The sequence below is a fragment of the Heloderma suspectum genome, chromosome 1 (genome assembly GCF_057233095.1).
Source record: "Heloderma suspectum isolate Gila_16-S chromosome 1, 16-S_ref, whole genome shotgun sequence".
Lineage (NCBI taxonomy): Eukaryota > Metazoa > Chordata > Lepidosauria > Squamata > Helodermatidae > Heloderma > Heloderma suspectum.
In genome coordinates this window covers 303,748,375-303,770,824 of record NC_139458.1, presented here as the reverse complement: position 1 = coordinate 303,770,824, position 22,450 = coordinate 303,748,375, and the positions used below count along the sequence as shown (strand labels likewise).

The 22,450-nt window shown below is 43.3% G+C and overlaps 2 protein-coding genes across 16 annotated transcripts in view; one reads left to right on the top strand and one right to left on the bottom strand.

Moving 5' to 3' along the window:
* PGM3 (phosphoglucomutase 3) overlaps window positions 1-19,949 on the top strand; it is a 30,971-nt gene extending 11,022 nt beyond the window's left edge. For 4 of the 9 annotated variants that reach the window (XM_084827002.1, XM_084827005.1, XM_084827004.1 and 1 more), the window contains exons 2-14: window positions 1,551-1,756; window positions 2,363-2,429; window positions 2,963-3,143; window positions 5,039-5,106; window positions 5,540-5,673; window positions 7,015-7,210; window positions 8,746-8,903; window positions 10,207-10,290; window positions 12,598-12,696; window positions 14,239-14,355; window positions 17,458-17,580; window positions 18,477-18,650; window positions 19,608-19,949. In XM_084827002.1, the coding sequence (XP_084683128.1) occupies window positions 1,553-1,756; window positions 2,363-2,429; window positions 2,963-3,143; window positions 5,039-5,106; window positions 5,540-5,673; window positions 7,015-7,210; window positions 8,746-8,903; window positions 10,207-10,290; window positions 12,598-12,696; window positions 14,239-14,355; window positions 17,458-17,580; window positions 18,477-18,650; window positions 19,608-19,700 (1,698 nt within the window). In that variant the 5' untranslated portion in view covers window positions 1,551-1,552 and the 3' untranslated portion in view covers window positions 19,701-19,949. Of the gene's footprint in view, window positions 1-1,550; window positions 1,757-2,362; window positions 2,430-2,958; window positions 3,144-5,038; window positions 5,107-5,539; window positions 5,674-7,014; window positions 7,211-8,745; window positions 8,904-10,206; window positions 10,291-12,597; window positions 12,697-14,238; window positions 14,356-17,457; window positions 17,581-18,476; window positions 18,651-19,607 lie in introns of all 9 variants that reach the window. The other 5 variants (XM_084827003.1, XM_084827008.1, XM_084827007.1 and 2 more) reach the window with 2 other exon arrangements.
* The window catches only part of DOP1A (DOP1 leucine zipper like protein A), a 90,516-nt gene continuing 72,502 nt past the window's right edge, over window positions 4,437-22,450 (bottom strand). For 6 of the 7 annotated variants that reach the window (XM_084826998.1, XM_084826996.1, XM_084826995.1 and 3 more), the window contains one exon: window positions 21,812-22,405. In XM_084826998.1, coding sequence (XP_084683124.1) covers window positions 22,100-22,405 — 306 coding nt within the window. In that variant the 3' untranslated portion in view covers window positions 21,812-22,099. Of the gene's footprint in view, window positions 4,522-21,811; window positions 22,406-22,450 lie in introns of those variants that run through there. The other variant, XM_084827000.1, reaches the window with a different exon arrangement.

The following is a 22,450-nucleotide window of genomic DNA, read 5'->3' as shown; positions in this document are numbered from 1 at the left end:
AACCACTAAGCCACCGCGGCCTTTTTCTCTACAGGGCAGTTATTCCCCTCCCCTCCCCCTCAACATTCCGAGTGCCACGTTATGCAATCTCATAGGGATTCATATACCAGTGAAAATATTTTAAAAATAAGTAAATTGAATTAAAAAAAAGAAATTCCATTCCACCAACTACAATATCAAGGGGGTAGGAAAACATATATGGTTTTCATATATAGCTTCCAGCTTTTGGGCAAATGATGGACACAAACAGTTGCCAACACGTGTTTTCAGGGCCAAAACTGCATGACCGAGTATTTTATTTTTTTCGGTTAACTTCCCTTTCTCCCTCAGTCTTTAACCAATCTTCCTGAAATTTTCAGGTTATGTAAAATAGACATTTCTGTCTGGCACTTGCGATTTTCAGGAAGATTGGTGAAACCCTTTTGCTTTTATTAAGGTTAGAATAACCTTCCCCTGTGATTTTCATATAACATGGCAGAATCCTTTTTTGACTGATCGCCTTATCTGTTGGTGGCGCTACTGTGCCTCCAATAATACAGGGTGTTTCAAAAAGATGGACCCGATTTGAAATCGCTATATCTCTGCAACCACGAACTGCCCATGAATGAAACTCTTACCACTTGAAAGGGTGGGCATAGAGTTGCAAGTGATTACCGCTAGATGCCTCTCTCAGCACACAAACAACCACCAGCCTCAGTCATTCGCAAGATGGCAACCCCGCAACACAAGGCGTTTTGCGTTCTGCCATTTAGCAAGACTGAATCTGCGATCGCGGTGCAGCGTGCGTTTCAATGGTGTTTTGGCATTGATCCACCAACGCCAAAGAGCATTCGTCGTTGGTACCAACAATTTGAGGACACAGGCTATTTATGTAAGGGGAAGAGCACAGGGCGACCACACACTCCAGAGGAAAACGTGAGAAGAATTCAAGAGAGTTTTCAGCATAGCCCGCACAAGACCACTCGTGCCAGCTGAGAACTTGCGATCTCTCATACGACTGTCTGGGTGTGTTAAGGCGATGTTTACTCATGAAGCTTGATAACTTGATAACTCATTAAACCATTTGTAACTTTTGGTGTAATTGTAACATGTTGCCATCGTGAAATATACTGCTTTGAAATTGGGTCCATCATTTTGAAACACCCTGTATAGCCCAGGGCAATTTACAGTAAGAAAGTACAATAACTTACAATTACATAATTAATACTGCAAAACACCCACACAATGAAAACAAAAGCAGTTTCCAAGTGTGAGGAAATCAATATATTGGCTATTGGAGAACAGATGGGAGTACAGTTAGGAGTGCAAAAATGGAAGTGTGGATGCAGAGTCCTGCTGAGATAGTGTGCTAGTCCTTGTGTAAACAAATTATTGTCCTGCTAAAAATTTTATTTTGAAACTGCCTCGCTTTCTGTATAATTAAAAAAAATGATTCTGGTGTTTTCCTCCCCCCCCCCCCCCTGTTTCTGGACATAATTATTGTTTACAATATGCTCACCTCTGATGCTAACAGCAGTAGCAGTCATATTACTTTCTTTTACCTCTTTCAGAAATGGATTTTGAAGCAGTTACAAAGTACTCAAAACTTCACGCCAAGCCACCAGGACTTTCCCTTCAGTATGGAACAGCTGGATTCCGCACCAAGGCAGAGAACCTTGATCACACAATGTTTCGGATGGGCTTGCTAGCTGTGTTGAGGTCCAAGCAGACAAAATCCACCATTGGTGTTATGGTTACAGCCTCTCACAATCCTGAAGTAAGAGGATGAGTGTTTCAGATAGGAGAGAAAGGGGCTGAGTTACAAATGCAGAGGGACCCTATGGGAGCTCTAAGTCTGATGTTAGCCTTATATTTTTAGAATCACAGAATTGAAAGGAGCCCATCGGGTCTCTGTTCTAAACCAAGGTAGTTTGTGCTTAAAGAAGCCTTTGGCATCAGTGCCTTCAAAGTCGGAAACCCAGGGTTGGATCCAGTGTCATGCAATAGAACTTCCCCTTGCTATCATCCCCCTGCAGTCCCTTGTGTGCTCCCAAATCTGCTCCAGAGGGGTGTACAAAGGGCTGCCAGGGGCAGGGAGAGGGAGGGAATCCATTCCACCCACAACTTCTGTTCTGCGGATGAACGGGCAGCAGCGGATCCAATCCTATGCAGCCTCTCTAGGCAGTTTGTTCTATTGGTGAATTGATCTTATGTTTAGGTGGCCCAGTCCAGATGAGTTTAAGTTTCATTGAAATCAGCCTAATTTTAAGACGGGCGCTTACATCACATTGATTTCGATAGGACTTAAGTGCACCTGATGTTCTCACGTCAGGAAAAAAGTTTTGTAACGTGGACCCTAAATTCTTCTTTCCTGTACTTACAGCACAAACCTACACATGTTTATTCAGAAGGAAGTCCCATTAAGCTCAATGGGGCTTACTCTCCGGGAAGTATGTGTTAATTTGCAGTTTTTGATACCTCCCATGTGAACTATTTGTACATTGTTAGCAGTTTTCTGTGGGCTGCGCCACCTTTCTCCTTTGGCTTTAAGTCTTCAGAGAAACTGAAACTTTATACTTCAACATGCACAAACCTTTTAGGGCAGGCATGCGGAACCTCTTTGAGCCCAAGGGCCAAATTCCATTTTGGAGAAGCACTCAGGGACCAGGCGTGCCAGGGATGGGCAGGGCCAAAGCAAAAGGGGTTGGGGCAAAAATACCAGCAGGTCTTAGCTCAAAGCTCTTCTTGCCTTAGGCGAGGCATTTCAACCTTTTAAAATGGGGAGAAAACTGCACCAAAGCCAGGAACTCCCCAACTGATTGGTGGTTGGGGGAAAGGGGATGGGGCCAGGGAATGGGGGTGCGGGCTTCTTGGGACCCCTGGAGAGCCGGATTGAGACCCCTGGAGGGCCGGATTGGGCCCCCATTCTTGAGATTCTGTACCCCTGATGTATAGGATAATACCTTGTCTTCCCCCAAGGAAGATAATGGCGTGAAGTTGATCGATCCTTTGGGTGAAATGTTGGCACCGGCCTGGGAAGAACATGCCACACACTTGGCCAATGCAGAAGAGCAGGAATTGCAACGTGTGCTGACTGACATCTGCCATAAGGAAGCAGTGGGCCTTCAAGATGATGCCTTCATTGTTATTGGCAGAGACACTAGGTAAGCTACAACCTGCTATACATCTTGGGGAAAACAGGTGATGCACACGTTTGCTAGTGCCTGTCGGTGCCAGAAGAATGTTTGTGGAGGAGCCGCATACAACTTCTTACACACTTTCAGTAGAGAAATAGCTAATATACATTTGGTCATCTAGTCCAACTCCCTGCCAATGCAGGGAATCCACTAATACAGCATCCTTGATAGGTGGCCATCCAGCCTCTTTTTAAAAACATCTAACGAAGGAGAAACCACCACCTTCCAAGTCAAGTCTGTTCTACTGTCAAGCAGCTGTTGCTGTCAGGGAGTTCTTCCTAATGTTTAGCCTACATCCTGTTTCTTGTAATTTGAACCCATTGGTTCAGGGTCAGTCCGCTGGAGCAACAGAGAACAAACTTGCTCTATCATCCATGGGGCATCCCTTCCAATATTTGGCTTTTGTATCACCTCTTAATCATCTCTTCACCTGGCTAGATGTATCGTGCTCCTTCAGCCTTTCTTCATAGGACATGGTCTTGGTTTACTAGTATATGTGTCACAAATCTCACTTTTCAGTGACAAAACTCAGTAGTCGGATGCTTTCAAGTAAATTCTGGATTAAAAGACAATGATTTGATTCCAAGAGCCAACATTACACATAGCTTTGTTACAACAAGAATGGCAAAAATGTCTCCTCTCTGAGCTTCTCCAGATGGAGACATTGGTGCCGGGGTAGGAACAATAAATAACTACCATTTGGTGTTCTTATCTGATAGAAGAACATACTAGAGCAGAGGTTGTAAACCAAAACAACCACAGTGCCATTAAATCATAAAAGAGCCATAAAATTGGGAATGCAATCAGATAAGGGACCAAGGAAGAATGTCTTCAATTGTAAATAGATGGGATCTGCTTTGGGAAACACAAAACAATGTGTAGTAGGATAAATTATTCTTGTGTTACAAGCATGTCTTGTACAAGCACAGCCAAATCATTAAATGGGACATAAATGAAAGGAAAATAATCTAGACATGTTTAAGCTTATTAAAAGGTATAAAAAAGGTAGTCCGGGGGACATGGCAGCAAAATTCTCTTATGGAGAGCTACCCACCTTTTATTTGCCTGTAGGAAGAAGATCTGAATAAGTTTGCACTGTGTAAGCCTTAACTGTTTGAAAGTATCATGTTCTTGAATCTATGCATGTATAAACTTTGTACCAAGTATTTTATGCTAATACTTATATAGTGAAAAAAAGAAATACAAACCTGATCTAAGAGAGAGTTTCCGGAGTATAAAATGGTTGTCTGATATCTGGGGATTTAAATCTCTTTTCTGCCCCGAGATGACATTCTGTTCTTCGAGGAATCTAAATATCCTCAGTTAACTGGTGATCAAGGGTCACCTGCATACAGAAAGCACATTTTGAGAGAATCTCTGAACAGGGACAGGAATGTCACAAATGCCCCTGGGCATAGTCTAAAGGCATATGATGCCACCATCTTACTGAGCTAAGCAGATCTAGGTCCAGTCAGTGTTTGGACGGCAGACCTGGGGACTCCCATGCAAGTCACCTTGAGTTCTATGATGCAGGAAAGGTGGGATATAAACATTCATCATCATCATCATTATATTATAAATCACATATTTGGCAGGGAAGGCTTTCATTTATTTTTTATGTGAGGCCGCTTCACTTGTTCCTGAAGTCGAGCTGCGAAGTACTTTTCTAGCTCCCTGGCTGCTGTGACCCACTCCTTCTGGAGGAGTGGATGTCATTTGGCTTGCTTCCGTGGGGAGATGATTGTGGCCTGCATGATGATATGCTCCATCTGCATACATGTGTCAAGAATTACTTGGAGGAAGCTTGTGCGTTTGCGTAGCATTTCAATAAAAGTGACCCCATTCCTGTGTTTTGCATCCAGACCTAGCAGCAAGAAGCTTTCGCAATCAGTAACTGAAGGTGTGTCTGTCCTTGGAGGTCAATACCATGGTATGTCCTTTGCTCTCCTGATTGGTAGCACAGCCAAACATTTGTTCTTTTCCCTTCTGGTTCTGAGTAGTTGATAACTCAATGGGAAGGGGCCATAGCTCAATGCTGGAGCACCTGCTTTGCATGCAAAGGATCCCAGGTTCAATCCCCGGCATCTCCAGGTGGGGGTGATTAAGACTCTTTTCCAAAACCCTGGAAAAACCCGGCCAGTGTAGACAGTACTGACTAGATGGACCTAGATCCAACTCTGAATAAGGCAGCTTTCAGTGTTCCATATTTCAATGTTCCATATTTCGATGAAAGCATGTGTTTCTTTTTTATTTCCCGCCTCCCCCTTTCTTCTCCTGTAGCTGAGCATATGTAGTGCCCTGAAATATGTCTCTGAAGTTGAATAACATTAATCCTTGATTATTGTGACTTTAAAAAAAACTAGACTATGGCTTAGTAACAACACCGCAGCTGCACTACATGGTCTGCTGTCGAAACACTCATGGTGACTATGGGACTGCGACAGTGGAAGGCTACTATCGAAAACTCTCCAAGGCTTTTGTGGAGCTTACAAAGCAGGTGAAAGAACTGCATTTCTTAGAAAAATCCTAGCTTGCATTCTTACTTAAAAGTCCTTAGAGAAGTGCCTCTACACCAGAGGTTGGCAGCCTGGTGCGCCCCAGATGTTTTGGACCACACGTCTCATAAGCACTTGGCCAGTGTGGCTAGTGGTTGGGGATTATGGGAGTTGTAGTCCAAGACATCACTACATCAGTCAAATTGATGTAGTGATGGCCACCAATTTGGATGGCTTTAAAAGGGGGTTAGATAAATTCCTGGAGGAGAGGGCTATCAGTGGCTACTGGTCCTGATGGCTATGTGCTATCTCCAGTACCAGAGGCAGTGGGCCTGTGTACACCAGTTTCTGGGGAACATGGGCAGGAGGGTGCTGTTGCACTCGTGCCCTGCTTGTGGGTTCCTGGTCGACAGCTGGTTGGCCATTGTGTGAATGGAATGCTGGACTAGATGGACCCTTGGTGTGATCCAGCGTGGCTCTTCTTATGTTCTTATGAGGGCCCCAGGGTGCCTGCCCCTGCTCTACAGATATGAACCTCCAATTAGGAATAGCTGGGGCCTTGGTTTGGGTGCCAACAGTCTGGGAAGGTACTACATTGTGGACAAGGAGCAGGGCCTTTATAACAGTGAATGCCTAATCCTATAGGAGTTACAGATGACCTGGCTTTGGTCTGCTCCACTGTGATGTTTAACTGCTTGCTCATATATTAATCATTGAAAAGCCATCCTGGTTTGATAGAGAAGAGTAGGATGTAAGTTCTGCGGAAATCAGGGGCACTCGACTTGGAAATAAACATGGTTAGGATCAAGCTGTTAGTATTGCACCCGTGCTGACAATGGAACTGGTTCATAACTTCAAGGAATGGGGCTACTTGCTATCAGCAGAAAGAGAAGAAGGCAGCAAAAGAAGTGTTACTCTGAAAAAGAAAAAGGCAGGCCTAAAACTGTCACTCAGAAAATTGAAATTACATCTTGTAGCTGCTGTAGCTATTTCCATTGGAATAAACCAATGTGAGATGTGTTTTGCTCCTGAGAGAGACTAAGCTTTCAAATCTATGTACGCTTACCTGGGGGTAAGCTTCATTTTACTCAATGGAGTTTAATCTGAGATATGCATAGGATTGCATGGTAAACATTGTAATGTATTGGGCCAGGCATATTACAACATGTAACTTTTGGTTTCTTTGAGTACCAGCTTGAGCCCTGCCTCTGTTTTCTTTCCATTTTGTTTTATGGGATTTTTTGGCTCTCTGCTTCAGAACATGTGTCGATGTTGCTTGTGAGTAGGTGGTGGGCATTCAGAAACTGCTTTTTAAGGGCCACCTTTTGCTTTCTTATCCTCAGGCTACTAGCCAAAGGGATGGTCATATGTGTCTGAAGATAGATTGTGCAAATGGCATAGGGGCTCTAAAACTTAAAGAAATGGAATGCTACCTTCCGGCGTGCCTCGTAATGCACATAGACAACGATGGAGCTAAAGGGCAACTCAATCACCTGTGTGGTGCTGATTTTGTAAAGGTCCATCAAAAGCCTCCCGTGGGTATGTAGTTAGAAGTGTACATAATATACCTTTTTAGACTATTCTTTCAAAAATAAAAATATTAAGTCTGCCCCAATGGTAACTTGAAGGAAACAAGATTTAAAGGAGAACACCAAAAGATCTCAAAAGATAATTCTTCTAATATTTTCACTCTTTAAAAGTCAAGGTCAAGTCTAATTGCCTCTGGAACGTAAGAGGAGCTATAGTTATTGATGTTACAAGATTGCTTCCCAGTTTGCCATAGTACGATGCCTCTCCTAGATGAAGCCCAACTTGTCTCATGGCAGATACAGGCTTGTTTCCTTTGGCTGCAGAGATGTTCAAAAATCTTTGCTTGGATACGAGGGATGGAGCTCTTTAATTATAACTGAACACGCTTCGGGTGAGGCATGTGAATATATCCCTTCTTAGCAGGCCAGGTTTTTCCTAATTCTGGCTATCCAGCTAAGAGTCCGTGAGACCATATCGCAGATACTTCACAAATGCTTAAGATAAGTTGTATGTTTTTGTACCTTGAATTTTTAGCTGCTGCTTTCTCAGACTGAACCAGTCTCTATTTCTGGAGCTTCCATTTACTCTACATTTCTGAGGTAGCTTTAGCAATTTTCCCCAACCTGTTTCTCTCCAGATTTGTTAGTTGGACTATAACTCCCATCATCTCTGGGGATGAATTGGGATTTTAGTCCAACACATTTGGAGTGCAGTTGGGGAGGACTAGTTTTACTATAGTCAAGTGCTGATTAGGGTGATAGGTGACGGTTCTATTTGAATTGCACTCTTGTTTATATTTTCTATTTTTTCCAACATATTGTTAATTTAAATGTACCTTCCTTTCATATTAGGCTATTGTGCAGGAGCCTTCTTTGGTTTGCAGAGCTCCTGATTCCTCTTACTTTGGCATGTCAGAGTTAAGTTTACTGTGATGGTTGTTCTTACGCTTTGGCATTGAAACTATCCAAACTTAACACTTACGTTTTAAAGGGGTATCCTTTTTGCCATTATGTGTTAGAATTTTTAATACACCAATGACATCAGCATGCTGTATAGTTGGCATTTCCTATTTACATTCAATCTCTCCAATTCTTTCCACAATAACCCCTTATCTCCTCCATTTTATCTATTATCACTCTCTGTTCCCTCCCATCAATATTGAGAAACATTCTTAATATGAAACTTGTCTCATGATGCTTTCTCCATGCCTGTATCCAAACCCAGCTTAGGGACACTGTTGACAGAGTCGTCATTAGCATGGAAGCTGAACAAGCTGGCAAAAGAGGAACAGAGCAACCCCATATCATTAGCATTCTGGCTCCTTGATAAATACAGATTTTAAAATATAAGTTGGAAACTTAAAATTGGTGCCTTGTATTGGAAGGATGTCTAACGAAATGGACAGCTCATTTCTAGGCGCCTACCATGCTGTGTTTAAACTGTAGGCTCTTCTCAAATGTATTAAGAACCCAGAACCTTTCAGCTTTAAGCACCAATATTCTTGCAGCTAGCTGAACAATTTTTTTTGCCACCCCGTTTGTTAGGCCTAGAAATGAAGCCTGGTGAGAGATGCTGCTCATTTGATGGTGATGCTGACCGAATTGTTTACTACTATACTGACACTGCTGGCCATTTTCATCTTCTTGATGGAGATAAAATAGCAACTCTAATTAGCGCTTTCCTTAAAGAACTTCTGGTCAAGGTAATTGAAATCCTTTGGTTAAGAATATTTTTCTGTTTTGTGGCACTGTTTAAAATCTTGTCTGTTCTACTGTGACCACACACATTCATTCATACTTCTTATACTTTCTGTACAGAAGAAATGATGCAAATGGAATGCTGTAGTGAGAAATACTTAGCTTTTCTCTCTCTCTCTCTCTCTCTCTCTCTCTCTCTCTCTTTTTTTTAAAACCTACTGCTATGGCAGTAGTAGGGCACAAAATATTGAGGGGGTCAAACCAGCCTTGTATTTAACTACTCAGTGTCCTAAACAGTGTCCTAAACCCTCAGTGGCCAATCAGTGCTAGAGGGTGATCTTGCATATATGGCTTATAACCATCCTTCTTGCTGTTAATAAGTGAATAACTATGTCCATATCTTTTGAAAGGAGTGTGGATTTCACAAAGACAACAACAACAACAATAATAATGTAACAACTGGGTCCAGTGGCAGCTCATAGCCTGTCATATCATTGATGGTACTGATGGATTTACTTCCCAAAATCTTTACTCTTAGGGCATGCCCAGTAAGTGTGATCTAAATCTCCTCATGCAGGCCTACTCAGTTGTAAGCCCTACTGTGTTCAGTGGAGCTTACTCACAGGAAAGTGTGCATAGGATCGCAACCTACGCACACTGTGAAACTATGAAAAAAGTCTAAAAATGTAATGAATTGTTACATTAACTTTTAAAAATGACAGGAATTACATTTGATAAGGTTTCTATATTTGAATAATTCACTGAACATTTCTTCTGTTTAGCTTTTATCTTTGAACATGAGGGTCAGTCCACAGTTACAATAAAAAATGAAATTAGAAGAGAAATAATGCCTATTATTACATAACTATACTGCCCAATAGCCGAATTTCTCTTATTTCACAAAATAAGTCTTAAAAGCATAGACTATAATAAAGCATAATATAAAAACATTTAAAAGGTTTAAACAGAATAAAACTAGAGTAAATCAACAACAATTAAAAAAAAGTTTTTAAGGCTTTCAGTAGCCAGCAAGAAAATTCTTCAAACTTTGGAATATTTGACATGTCATCTGTGGGGCGTGCCAGTCCTAAATTGATGACAGACATGCTCTCACCCTTTGCCAATAAAATCATTGTCCTGTTTTCAGGTGTGAGAGAGTTCTGGAAGGAAGGTCAAGTGACTTCCTATTCCAACGTGCATTTGTAATCCTGAATGTATCAACTTCAGAGGCAGAGCTTTTGATGTCCTGCAGTGTTTTTATGAAGGTATATGTCTGACTGTGAAAATTTCGTTCTTGTCTTCCTTCAGACTGGTCAAACCTTGACATTTGCAGTAGTACAAACAGCCTACGCCAATGGCAGCTCTACAAGTTATTTAGAAGAAACCATGAAGGTAACTGTTTTGTGCTGCCATCTTGCTTGCTTCCCTGTTTAAAAATCAGCTATAAACAATCTCAAGTCTAACCATAAATGTTCCTAAAGATTCTGGAAAAAAACCCAACATCAACACACATACAGTGCAAGTGAATAATTCAGTAACCAGGAATTGTGTGCAATGTCCTAACTAGAAGGGGAAAGGCTACTGAATTTCATTGTTGTCCAGTAATAATTTAGTTGTTAAAATCATAATTGATTCAGGTCCTCATTCAGAGCATTGGCTTCCATGGCTATTAGGTTTGTAAAATAACCAGCCCTGTGTATAATGAGTTAGATCCAATCCTGTCTTTCTGCTGGTGGAACGGAAATGGCTGGCAGAATGGTTTTCTCTCCTGCTGTGCCCCCGCCCCCAGTCTGCTCCAGGGGGTTGGGGGACAAGGGGAAGCCCCATTGCGTGAGCAGAAGTCCCAGGCATGACACTTGATTCAACCCTGTGTTTTTAAGATGCATAGTCCTGTGGTCTCATTACAGATGCCTGCACATTTTCTAGTAGGGCATGAGTTGTCTAGCTTTGGCACAAGGGGGGAGGGGGAGTTAGTCCCTTAGCACTGAATTATATTCTGTAAGGCAGTGTCTCAGCATTCAGCAGCCTGAGAGCCAGGAACAGCAGCACAGACTTGTGCTACTGTAGTAATATGGAAAACTGTTTTGCCAAGCAGCAGAGGTAATATCTGGTTCTATTTGCCAAGCACAAAGTATTGTTCTTGTAATTCAATTCCTGCATTTTGGAACCATACATTACATTGTCATCTTAAGCAGTTTTTATGTATGCCTCAGTTGACCCCGCTTGTAGTTCCTCCTTCCTCGATTGTCTGCTGTCCATTGTTTTTCAGGATCATCAGAATCAGATAAAGTCCCATCCTCCTCTCCAGGCTCTTTTGGAAGTTGCAGTAGTTCTAGTCCAAGCTCTTGCAAAAGCTCTGTTGCTTGTGTTCTGGTTGCTGCTGTAAGCACTTTCCCACCTTTTTTCACTTGCTGCTTGAAGGGATTTCTCCACCTATGGGCTATTCCAGCGTTTCTTTGCGCTTCAGTAAAAGGGCGGAATGTGCGCCCCCTTTGCAAAGTGTCCTGACTAAAGTCCTAAATAATCTGAATCTTCTTCCCTCTGTGTTCTATGCGTCATTAATTGTTTAGTGCTCTGAATATCTCCTCTCTCTTTGTGTGCTGTGCAAAATGCACTGTTATCCCCCTGGAAGATGCTTTGGCTGATCTCACGGACGTGATTGCTCTGTGTGCCCTTCCTGTCTCACTCTTTGACAGAGCCACATTGGGACATTTTTCTTTAATCCAGGTTACTACATGGCCAACCGTGTCTGAGCCTTCCTCTTGTTCTTCCATACCTCTAATTCTAATGTTCAGACAGTGGTCTCCCTCCTCGATGTCTGCCAGTTTAATCTGTGGCTCCCTGGTAGTTCTAGACACTTGCTCTAGTTTTCCTTGTTGTTTTAAACTAAGCCTCATTGCAGCATTAGCAGTGTTTTCTATGTCTGACAGTTTCCCGGTCAATTCTGAGAGCGTAGAGTTTATTGGGAATAGTGCAGTCTGCAAAGCGCTTTGCCTTTCTTTTGTGAGATCCACTCTCAGTTGTTTGAATTGTGAAAACATTTCTTTCCCTAAGAGGACCCTACTTTTTGGGTACTTTTAGGGGTCTTTGACTGAGTCACCACCACGTTGGTACAGTCTTCGCTGCCAGAGCACTCTGGAGTACTCATTAGGTCCTGCTGTTTAAAATAGGATCACTTGGCTCAGTGCTGTAGTCCATTTCATCCCTTTTCCTGCGCTATGTTGGTTTTTAAAAAAAGCATTTGTATTTTAGCTCTAATTCTACTGTTAATTTGCCTGCCAGATCAGAGCAGTCTCACTATGCATCCATTTTGTCTGCCTGCAGCCCCCCCCCCCCTCTTATTGCGGCAAAAACAGATACTGTGGTCCCTAGATGTGTTTTGCTTGCTTGCTTATTTCACCTCGAAGAACTGAGAAACTGTTTGTTTGTTTGCTGGATATCTTTCTAGAGTTCTTCGCTGTGTCTTTCTTGGGAGTAATGGCAATGCCTTTCTCGGCATTGGTCAAACACCCAGAGTCTTAAACACTGACCTAGTGAGCCTTCTTCCCATCAAGAAAAAGCCTCTTCACATGGAATAGCACACTTGTCACTAGTCCTGGGCTCCTCACTCACAGTGTTCATCTTAGTCACAGGCCTTGGTTTCTAAGGGCAACGCTATAGGCCCCACCAAAGATGGTTTACTTGCTCTTCCCTTCCTAGGTGCCCGTCCACTGTGCCAAAACGGGAGTGAAGCACTTGCACTACAAGGCCCAGGAATTTGACATTGGCGTTTATTTTGAAGCAAATGGTCATGGTACAGTAAGTACTTATTTGAAAATATTTCTTCATTATCCTTCATCAACAGGATGCCAGGGCAGTGTACAACAGTGTGAATAAATCATTCACACAAACATATAAATGCAGGAATGGAGCCAGACTTGGTCAGGCTTCGAGTTGACCCATTGAAATCAATGGGCTTAAGTTTGTCATGACTGGCTTTGGTCTAACTGATTTCAATGGCTGTACTGTAAGTATGACTAAGTCTGGATCCAACCTGCAATGTTAGGGTTTGTGATTTTTCTCCCTCTGCTCTTTTGTTATCTATTTCATCTCCAATCTCAAAATTCTAAGAGTGAAACAAAGCAAAAGTCACTATGTACCTATCCGAACACGTAGAATATTCCCCCACCCCCGATCGTGTTTAGTGATTGCTCCCCCTTATGTCTCTTGTACTTTTAAGAGGGTGCTTCCGTGTATTCCAGGGGTGGGGAACATGGAGACCTCCAGATGTTGCTGGACTGCAACTCCCATCAGCCCAAGCCAGAATAGCATATAATGTGGGATGATGGGACTTGCAGTCAAACAACATCTGGCCATACGTTGCCCATCCCTGATGTATCAGGTTCATCCCATGCCATTTTACATCTCTTTGACAGTTATTCTGGGATAAGATCCTAGAAAGTGTTCCAGCCTTTAATTTGTTTGCTAATTCAGGAGGCAAATTGGAAGTGGGAGTGAGCTGAAATAGCCCTGGCCAGATCAGAGGCTTCTGCTGTACTTGGGGGTAAATGAGTATGGAACCAATAGTGAGGTTGTTGCCTTCGGTAGGCAGCTTTCAACATTTCATAGCCAACCAGAACCCTGGTTTTTCTGAGCTAGGCGACCTCTGAGTACCAGACTGCAGGGCAAGAGACTAGAAGAAGGTCAAGGACCCTTCATACTCTGTTACGAGCTTCCCAGAGAGAGCTGGTTCCTGACTGGTGGGAGCTGGACAACATGGAACTGTCCTCTGATCCTCGCCAGTTTTATTGTTTAGGGCAGCCTTCCCCAATGTGGTGCCCTTCAAATGTTTTGGCCCAACTTCCATCAACCCTAGCCAACATAGTCAATGCTCAGGGATGATGGGAATTGTTGTCCAAAACATCTGGAGGGCACCAGGGTGGAGAAGGCTGGTTTAGGGATAGGATGCTTTCCTTTCCATGGGGTGTGAATGAAACTTAGCGCCTTGGGTTGGATCCTGACGTTAATCGTATTTAGAGTACGCTCATTGAAATCAGTGGTGTTACGCTAGTCATGACTAGCTTAAATCCCATTGATTTCAATGGATCTGTTCTAAGTATGACTAAGTTGTGATCCAACCTGTTCCCTAGGTTCCATACCCATGTTGATCTGAGGCAGTGGTTGCAGTTAAAACTGGGTATATTTTCTGGAGCAGCAGTCTCACTTTCAAAGCCACAATGATACAGCTGGAGAAAACACATTCTATCCAAGAAGCACCTTCGTATTGGGTAATGGAGGGATGACAGAAGTAATGACCATGTTTCATCCCTTTAGATTACTGTGCATGTTTTTTTCTTCCAGGTATTGTTCAGTAAAGCTGCAGAAAAGAAGATTAGATACCAGGCAGAAGAGGAAAAAGACAACCAAAAAAGAGAAGCTGCAAAGATACTTGAAAACACAATTGACTTGATAAATCAGGTAGGAATGTTGATGTAGCACTAAACTTTGCATTTAAAGGTATTCAAAGATATTACAAAACATCTCTTGTGGTGAAAGGAGTGCTGTACATAGAGACAGAGTCAGTCATGACTATCTGTTTCCATTGATTTCAATGGGTCTACCCTAAGCATGACCAAGTCTGGATCCAACCCAGGCTATACTTTCAACATTAATGGTACTAGATCATAGGAACATAAGAGCCATGCTGGATCAGACTAAATGCCTAACTAGTCCCAGCATTCTGTTCACACAGTGGCCAACCAGCTGCCCACAGGAAACCCACAAGTAGGACATCAATGAAATAGCACCCTCCCGCCCATGTTCCCCAGCAACTGATGTACAGAGGCATACTGCCTCTGATACTGGAGGTAGCATAGAGCCATCACAACTAGTAGGCATTGATAGCTTTCTCCTCCATGAATTTGTCTGATCCCTTTTAAAGCCATCGAAATCGGTGGCCATGTAATATCTTGTGGAAGGGAATTCCATAGTTTGACTATGCACTGTGAGAAGAAGTACTTTTATCTGTCTTGAATCTCCCAGCAGTCAGCTTCATGAGATCACCCCAGGTTCTAGTATTATGGGAGAGGGAGAAAAATGTCTCCTTATCCACTTTATCCACACCATACATAATTTTGTACACCTCTATCATGTCTCTCTTGAGTCGCCTTTTTTCCAAGCTAAATAATCCCAGCTGTTGTAACCTTCCCTCATAGAGAAGTTGCTCCAACCCCTTGATCATTTTAGTTGCCCTTTTCTACACTTTTTCCAGCTGTACAGTATCTTTTTTTAGGTGTGGTGACCAGAACTGTACACAGCATTCCAGGTGTGATCGCACCATAGATTTGTATGAGGACAGTATGATATTGGCAGTTTTATTCTCAGTTCCTTTCCTAATTATGCCTAATATGGAGTTTGCCTTTTTCCATCCATCTGCGTCATGTAATCCAAGCCGTAGTTTCTTGGTGGAAAAGGCTGCTCTGTGTTTGTCACTGGAGGAGCTGTCTGCCTGGACCCTCCAGCCTTTGTTGGGAGTATTTCTTTGTCCTGGGGCAGGGGGTACCAGCCAGCAGAAGATACTGAGTGGAATTGCAGTGGCCTAACTTGATTCTGCTTCCAGGGATGCTCACATGGTCAAGTATACCTACTTTGAAGCATCTGCCCTATCCCTAGAAACACGCTGAATCTAGTGATAAAGTGTTTGGTCTTGACCTTTGGTAAATTGTGCTGATGGAGACTAATCTTTAATCGTTCCCAAATCCCTTTGCTTAGCGCAGGAGGCTTGACTGGAAGATTATGTAGGAACCTTATTTTTAAGTTTGAAATTTTCTGGGACAGAAGATAGAGCAGTGGGGACTATTGGATCGAGTCAGGGTGTTGCAGAACTGTAGGCTCTGTCGTTCGACCTCACTAAAATCACATTGGCAGCAATAGCTTCTTAGCCAACTTTTTGTGCTGCTCTGTTTAAAACCATCTCCGTTATAAAACTCTCTATACTTTTATTCTTCTACAAAGAAGGGGTGAATATATTTTCAGAGTCCATTGTAGGATTCTACAGGTTATGAAATGGGAGTGGCCAAGAGGAAGGAATCAAACGGCTTTATAGGAGTGCGATGTCCAGTGACGAAATTCTTAGTGCCAATAGAGAAAGGCTTTTGGATGGGTTCTAATCTTGGAGGTTCTCACTTCGATCAAAATTAACCAAGTGTAAGTCAACAAAGTCTTTATGAAGACCAACCAAAGATGGCTTTGGTTGTTGGTGATCCTTCTTGTCCTTGGGAATAAAGTAGGGAATGGATTACTGCAGGCAAAAACCTTGCGCAATGGAGGGTTCTGTTCTGGGTCCCCCAAACTGCTCTGTTGCCCAAACTTGATTTCTAAAGAGATGCTGAGGAGTTCTTCTAATTCCAGATGTGCTGTGGTTGATCAGGAGAGGGAGGTACACCTTGCCTGCTCGGAGGTTGCTTTCATGTAGGTGCTCTTGCATTGAAAATAGCATCTGGGGCTCAGCCCTGCATGTGGGGTGGGGGTGCTTTCTTGCTGCTTTGCTCCATGCAGGTAGATCGGCAAACCATGCAGGGTTAGATCTTGAAAAGGTTTGCACCCAGTGGCTGGTCTGTCGGTCTTGCATGTTTCTGCTTGATGCTTTCAGCTCCTTTTGAGTGTAGCACAGAAAGGGTGAATGGAGTAGGTTTGGACTGCAGGCTGAGCTCACTCTTGGAACTGGAATCCGACACAAACCAAGCAACTCTGTCATCGCAATGTTTGGATAGTCAGAACGCCTACTCTTAACTAAGTCAGCTTTCCACAACACAGAACATTTGGGCTCCAGTTAATTGATGGGTATTGTTATTTCTGTAAAGGGAGCACTTAGCACTTGGATGCTGCTGTATCTGCTCTAGTTCTTATACGCGAATTAGCCTGAAACCATCCTATACTTTCATATTCAGCTGGCTTGCCTGCTGTCCTTCCGCCCCATTCTTCCTCTGGTGTGGCTGTGAGGAGGAGTTTGGAAGCTTTGGCTTCTGTTTTTGACAAACTATGGCTACTTGCTTTGTCCAAACTGTAGCTATGGGTTATTTGAAAAAAGCCAACTTCAGAGCATGGGTTGCTCATGGGGTGGTTTCGCCAGGCTACAGAGACAGCAGGCAAGAGCGTTAAAAAAAATCCTAGCTTCCTTACATGCCGGTACTGCAATGTCGCAAAGGCAGTTGGGATACAATGAGGGAGTGAGCAAAGGAGGAGGGAAACAAACAATCCAGGGACTGAGAAAACAAACCATGGTTCGTTTGATTTTCTGTCAGACAAACCCTGGGTAGGGCAACAAACCATGGCTTAAATAAGCCATGGGTTAGCATTATGTGTGAACTAGGCCAAAGGCTCGTTGAGTCCTTTTAATCTCTATGCAAAAGCAGAATCTGTTGCCCACAAGAGATGTTAGGCCTACACATAGAATCAATAACCCTTTAACCGGTAGTTTTTAACCTCACTGAATGTGTGAATCTGGATTATCTAACTGGTACTGAGGCTGCCTCTACAGACTGTTTTTTTTTAATTTTTCTGTTTTTATGTATACACTAGACGGTTGGTGATGCTATCTCAGACATGCTTGTGATCGAAGCAATCTTGGCTCTGAAGAACTTCACAGTACCACAGTGGGATGCCATGTACACAGATCTTCCTAACCGGCAACTCAAAGTGAAGGTGAGCGGGACAAGAATGCCAAGCAGAACAAGCAGAAATGTCGGCAGCAGCAACAGATCACTCCAGGCTAGCGTGCTCCCTCTCTTGTCTGCATGTGGAGGCAACGTCAGTGCAAAATGCCATATTGTGGGACATCCCCGGAGGCTTTTCTTACCTGTGGATTTTTCTTGCTAGTTGGACAGTAACTGTGATGCTGGTGCATGCTAGGAGACGGCTGTCTCTTGCTAGGAGACGGCCAGCATCCATGCTGGACTGAGGCAGCCCAGCTCTTGTGCTTTCTGGTCCACAGCCAGCCTCAGGCATTCAGGTCTTTCTGCCTGGCTCACTAGCATTTGGTGCCAAGTTGTTGGCTGCGATCTGGAGTCGGTGATGACGTTATTAATAACCATACCTTTTTGAAAAGGGCAGTCAACACTGCATAGGGTGTCCCTGCTAGGTTGGAGGTACTCTTTGTGCTGCCATGCCTGGGTAATCAGCTCAGGATAACATTAAAAAGATCTTACTGTGCTCTGTAATCATAACCCATCAGCTTTCTGGCACTTGTTCTCTGCTTTGGAACAACACATTGTATTCAAGGGCATTTCCTACTGCACAAGACAATGCAGTAGTTTTTAAACGTTGCAAAAGGGATCAGTTTTTTGGAAGTCTGAATGTCACTGCTACATTATTATTATTTTTTTTTTGCAGTGCACCAAACTTATGCTGGCAGACTCTATTACCTTGGGGCAGATTGTCATCCTGTGCTTTGGTTGGTTGGGAGGATGAGACAGCAGAACCAGTTCTGCCTCTTAAAATCAAGCAAGTCTCTTGTGGCTGCTGTCTCTACAAAATGTATAGGTCTGATTAGAGCTTTAGCAAGTCAGACTGTATCGCTTTCTTTGACTTGGGGCTCGTAGGTTGCTGACAGAAGAGTCATTGACACTACGGATGCTGAAAGACGAGCAGTTACACCCCCTGGGCTGCAGGGGGAAATTGATGACCTCGTCAAGAAGTTCAGATCGGCTCGGGCTTTCGTTCGCCCATCTGGAACGGAAGATATAGTCAGAGTTTATGCTGAAGCAGACACCCAGGTCAGAACCGAAGTAACTCCTAGCTGTAGTGCAATGCAGTGGGGATGAATTTTGAGTGCGTGCAGTAGAGTCTTTTTCTGCCAGCTTTAAGGCAGTTTTTGTCACCTTGCAATTCTATTATTGAATTTATATAGGTAAGGGTTCAGCAACCGATAGCTCATAGGTGCAATTTGACCTCCTGAAAGGCATCTGCGCCCTCACCCATGGCCAACTTACTTCCCTTCTCCTCGGGCTTCTTGTTTGGAGGAGAGAGGCATGAAGATAATTCTGTCGTTTGTGTGCACTCTGTGGCCCCGTCCTCTCCTTGACTTTCTGAGTGATTTGGGGCTTGGAAAGAGGAATGGAGAGAAAAGGGTGTGTAGAAGAGATCTGTATCCGTTTCTTCCTCTTTCCCCTGCTTGAAAACAGCTGGAAAAAGCAAGGAGAAGGGAGAGAAAGGGCAGGAGAAAGAGATCTCTTGTCCCTTTGCCTTTAACTCAGGAAAATAAAACTGAGAAGGACAGAGGAAGGGTGCTAAGAAGAAATCTGCTCACAATTCTGACAGCCCCCTTCCCTTTTTGATTTCTGAACCTTAAATGCAAACAGCATTAAGATAATTCCCAGGATTACAGCAGGCAGGGAGGGGGGAGTTTAACCCTTTCCTTCCCTGTTGTAGTCCTGACAAAAAGGGGTCTTTGGAAGCTGCTATTTGCTTTGGGAGGAAATCCCCCAAAGTGTCATTAGTTAGGCCTGCTGTTAGAGCCAGAAGGAACCGTATTAATACAAGCAGCGCTCAACTCCATTAACTAACATAGGAAGGTATACTTTAAAAATGAAATATTCACTGCAGGCACGTGTGGCTTCTGGGTACTGTTGACGAAAGAATTCTTTGCACTATGTAGTCTTTTAGGATTATTTGCCTTAATTGGCATGACTGAGTGTTCACTTATTTTGGGCTTTTCCTCTTCTCATCTGCAGGAGAACGCAGATAAGCTTGCACATGAAGTCAGCCTGGCTGTCTACCATTTAGCAGGGGGACTTGGAGAACAACCCCAGGCTCTTGCTTCATGAAACGCCATTCTTCAAACCGAACCTTAGATTCACCCCTCCGTGTTTTTCTTATTTCTTTACCTTTGCCAAATAAATCTTTACTAGCTGAAACTCACAACCAGCTTTTGATCATTGAAAAGAAAGAATCCCCATTAAAAGTGGGTTTTAAAGTGGGTTGCTGCTTACTGTCATTTGTGTTGGATTGGGTCACTGCTATTTTGAACTTTGAATATTTTTCAGGTAAAATTAAACTGTGACACGCATACAAGGCTTGCTTTTGTTTTCTTCAAGAGTGCAGCTGTGATAAACCACCTTGTGTTCATGGCTTGGAAGCTCTCACTGGACCACTGCTACGTCCTCTCTGATAGTGGGAGAAAGGGGGATGTTCCTCCTTGCTATGTTTGGAAGGCGTCATCATTTGTTCTTTCTCTGGCAAAGAAGCCTCTGACCTACCCTCTGGCACAGGGAGTGGGCATGTTTCTTTGGGTTGAGGGCCACTTCTGATGTTGGACAAGCAGTGGCCACATGTCCAATGGGGTGGACCAGAACCTAAACAGCGTAAAATTGCCCTTTTATGCCTGTAATTTCACCTTTTAGGATACATAATCTTATTTTCATTTTGTTGATTCCCTTTTTATTTTCCCTTCATTTATTTCTACCCTATTTTACTGTTCCAGTCTGCAAAAGTGCAGCCCATACTTGGGTATTGTCACAACAGGTTCAGGATGTCCATGTGAGCAAGGTGCTAGCCTTCCTGTATGTCTGTAATCAGGAAAGGAACCTGTGCATGAACTACATAACCTGGCAGAGCTCCTTGTCCCTTTGTGGCAGCAGCCGGTAGTTCTATGGATGCAGAACTGGGTATGGGCAGCTCTGTGGTGGAGGAAGGTGACAGAACATTCTCCTGCACCATGGGGCCCTGTGAGAGCACAGACCAGAGTGTTTCTCACAGGGAGAGGATGCTGTGATGGAGATTCCGGCAGTAAACGTGGTGGTGGTTTCAGTGGTTTTGCCTGGGATGGGTGAGGAGGATATGACAGATGGACAGCTGCATCTCCTATTTGGCCATCACCTGCTATCAAATACACCTTGTTCAGTCTTGAGTTTTATTATATAATCTTCCCTGTGTGTTTTCACAAGGCAGCTTTGCAGGTGTTGCAACCCTCATTGGATCCTTGCACTGTTAGCTACAAAGAGCCACTTGTTAGACTTTTTGACAAACTCCCACATGCTATACACACCAAGGGGGAGGCCCAGTCATCACCATCATCTAGCAATAGGTTAACGCAGTTTGCTTTTATGTGACCAAACCTATCTTCCCCCTCAGGAGGAAACATGACTATGCCCCTTCCACTTGTATTCATGAGACTACCTTCTCTATGAATTTAATGGGCACGATCTACTCAGGCTTCCAATAGTGGTTCATAGGTTCCACTTTCTGTCCTCCCTTCCCCAATAACCATATCAAGCTATGAGAGGGAACAAGAAAGTCGTTGCACCTTCCATGTTGCTTTCCACTCTGCCCAGATGTGCACCAGCAGGGCATAAACTTCACCTCTGCTAATGGCTTACTGTGTAGGAGAAACCACCAGTGCTCTCTTAAAATTGTGGCCAACCAGTGCAATGGCTTATACGTATCCTTCCTGTTCGACTGAGCAAACCAGAGCTACTACTATAGTAAATCTCAACGTTGCTTACAGAATTCCATCAGCGTCCAAGCTACAAAGCACACAGCTTTGAGCCACATTAAGAGCAGTGTTGGATTTACAAGAACAAGTGGAAAGGTGTTTGCTATATGCTATGAATTATGTACAGGCATAACATCCAGATCACACACATGTGATCCCCACTGCACCGATATGCCCACCAAAGGCAGGCTCCTGCTTGAAAATGGGCAAAAGCTAGTTGCTATGGCAGAAATGGCGACAGAGGAGTAATGTCTGGCTCATCGATTTTGAGAGCAGTGCTGATTTAATGTAAGCAGAAGGCTCTAAGCTGCTCTAATAGAGATGAAGAATTCTTCATTCGTTGTGTTACTTAAATTTTTTCCACACTGCTTAGCCATCACATGGTTAGAAAAGCATTCCCCTGTAAAATGTTGCATAGGCATTTAGACAGAAAAACAAAACACAACTAGAAAAAAATGTGCAACTTGTATTGTAGATTTTCTCAGACAGACCTCAAGATGACAAAAAACAAAATGTACCATAAATATTAGGCACCATAATCAATATGAGCCAGTGATATTTAGACTTGATTCAGGCCACATCCAGAACTTATTTACAGGTATTTAAATTAAATACATCCTGAAGTATACATTACATACAAAGTATGAAAAAGGAAACTATACACTCTGGAAGGATGGAGTGGTTTCACTGGAAGTTAATGTTACATAAGATAAACATTTTGCCATTTACACCTCATGTCTTCATAACCCCTTCTAGAAAGTCCTTCTCGACCATCTCCTCAATCTTTTGTCTCACTTTGCTTGCAAATGTCTTTTGGTTCTCCATTTTGATGTCTTTGTTGGGGAAAGAGGTTGGGTAAAGCATGGGGCTTCCTGAATGTCCGATGCTCCTGCTGGTGACTTTGCTGTTAAAGACTTGGCTCAGGATGCTGAAGAAAGGCAGAAGCTGCTCCATGCTGCGGACAGCACAGATGGTCAGGAGTAAGTGACCAGGTTCCCAATTTAAGGTCTTCCCTGAGCTGTCCTCCTCTGGATTTTTCTGCAAATACAAGGGCAAATAGCAAGGCCAAGCAGTGCAATATTT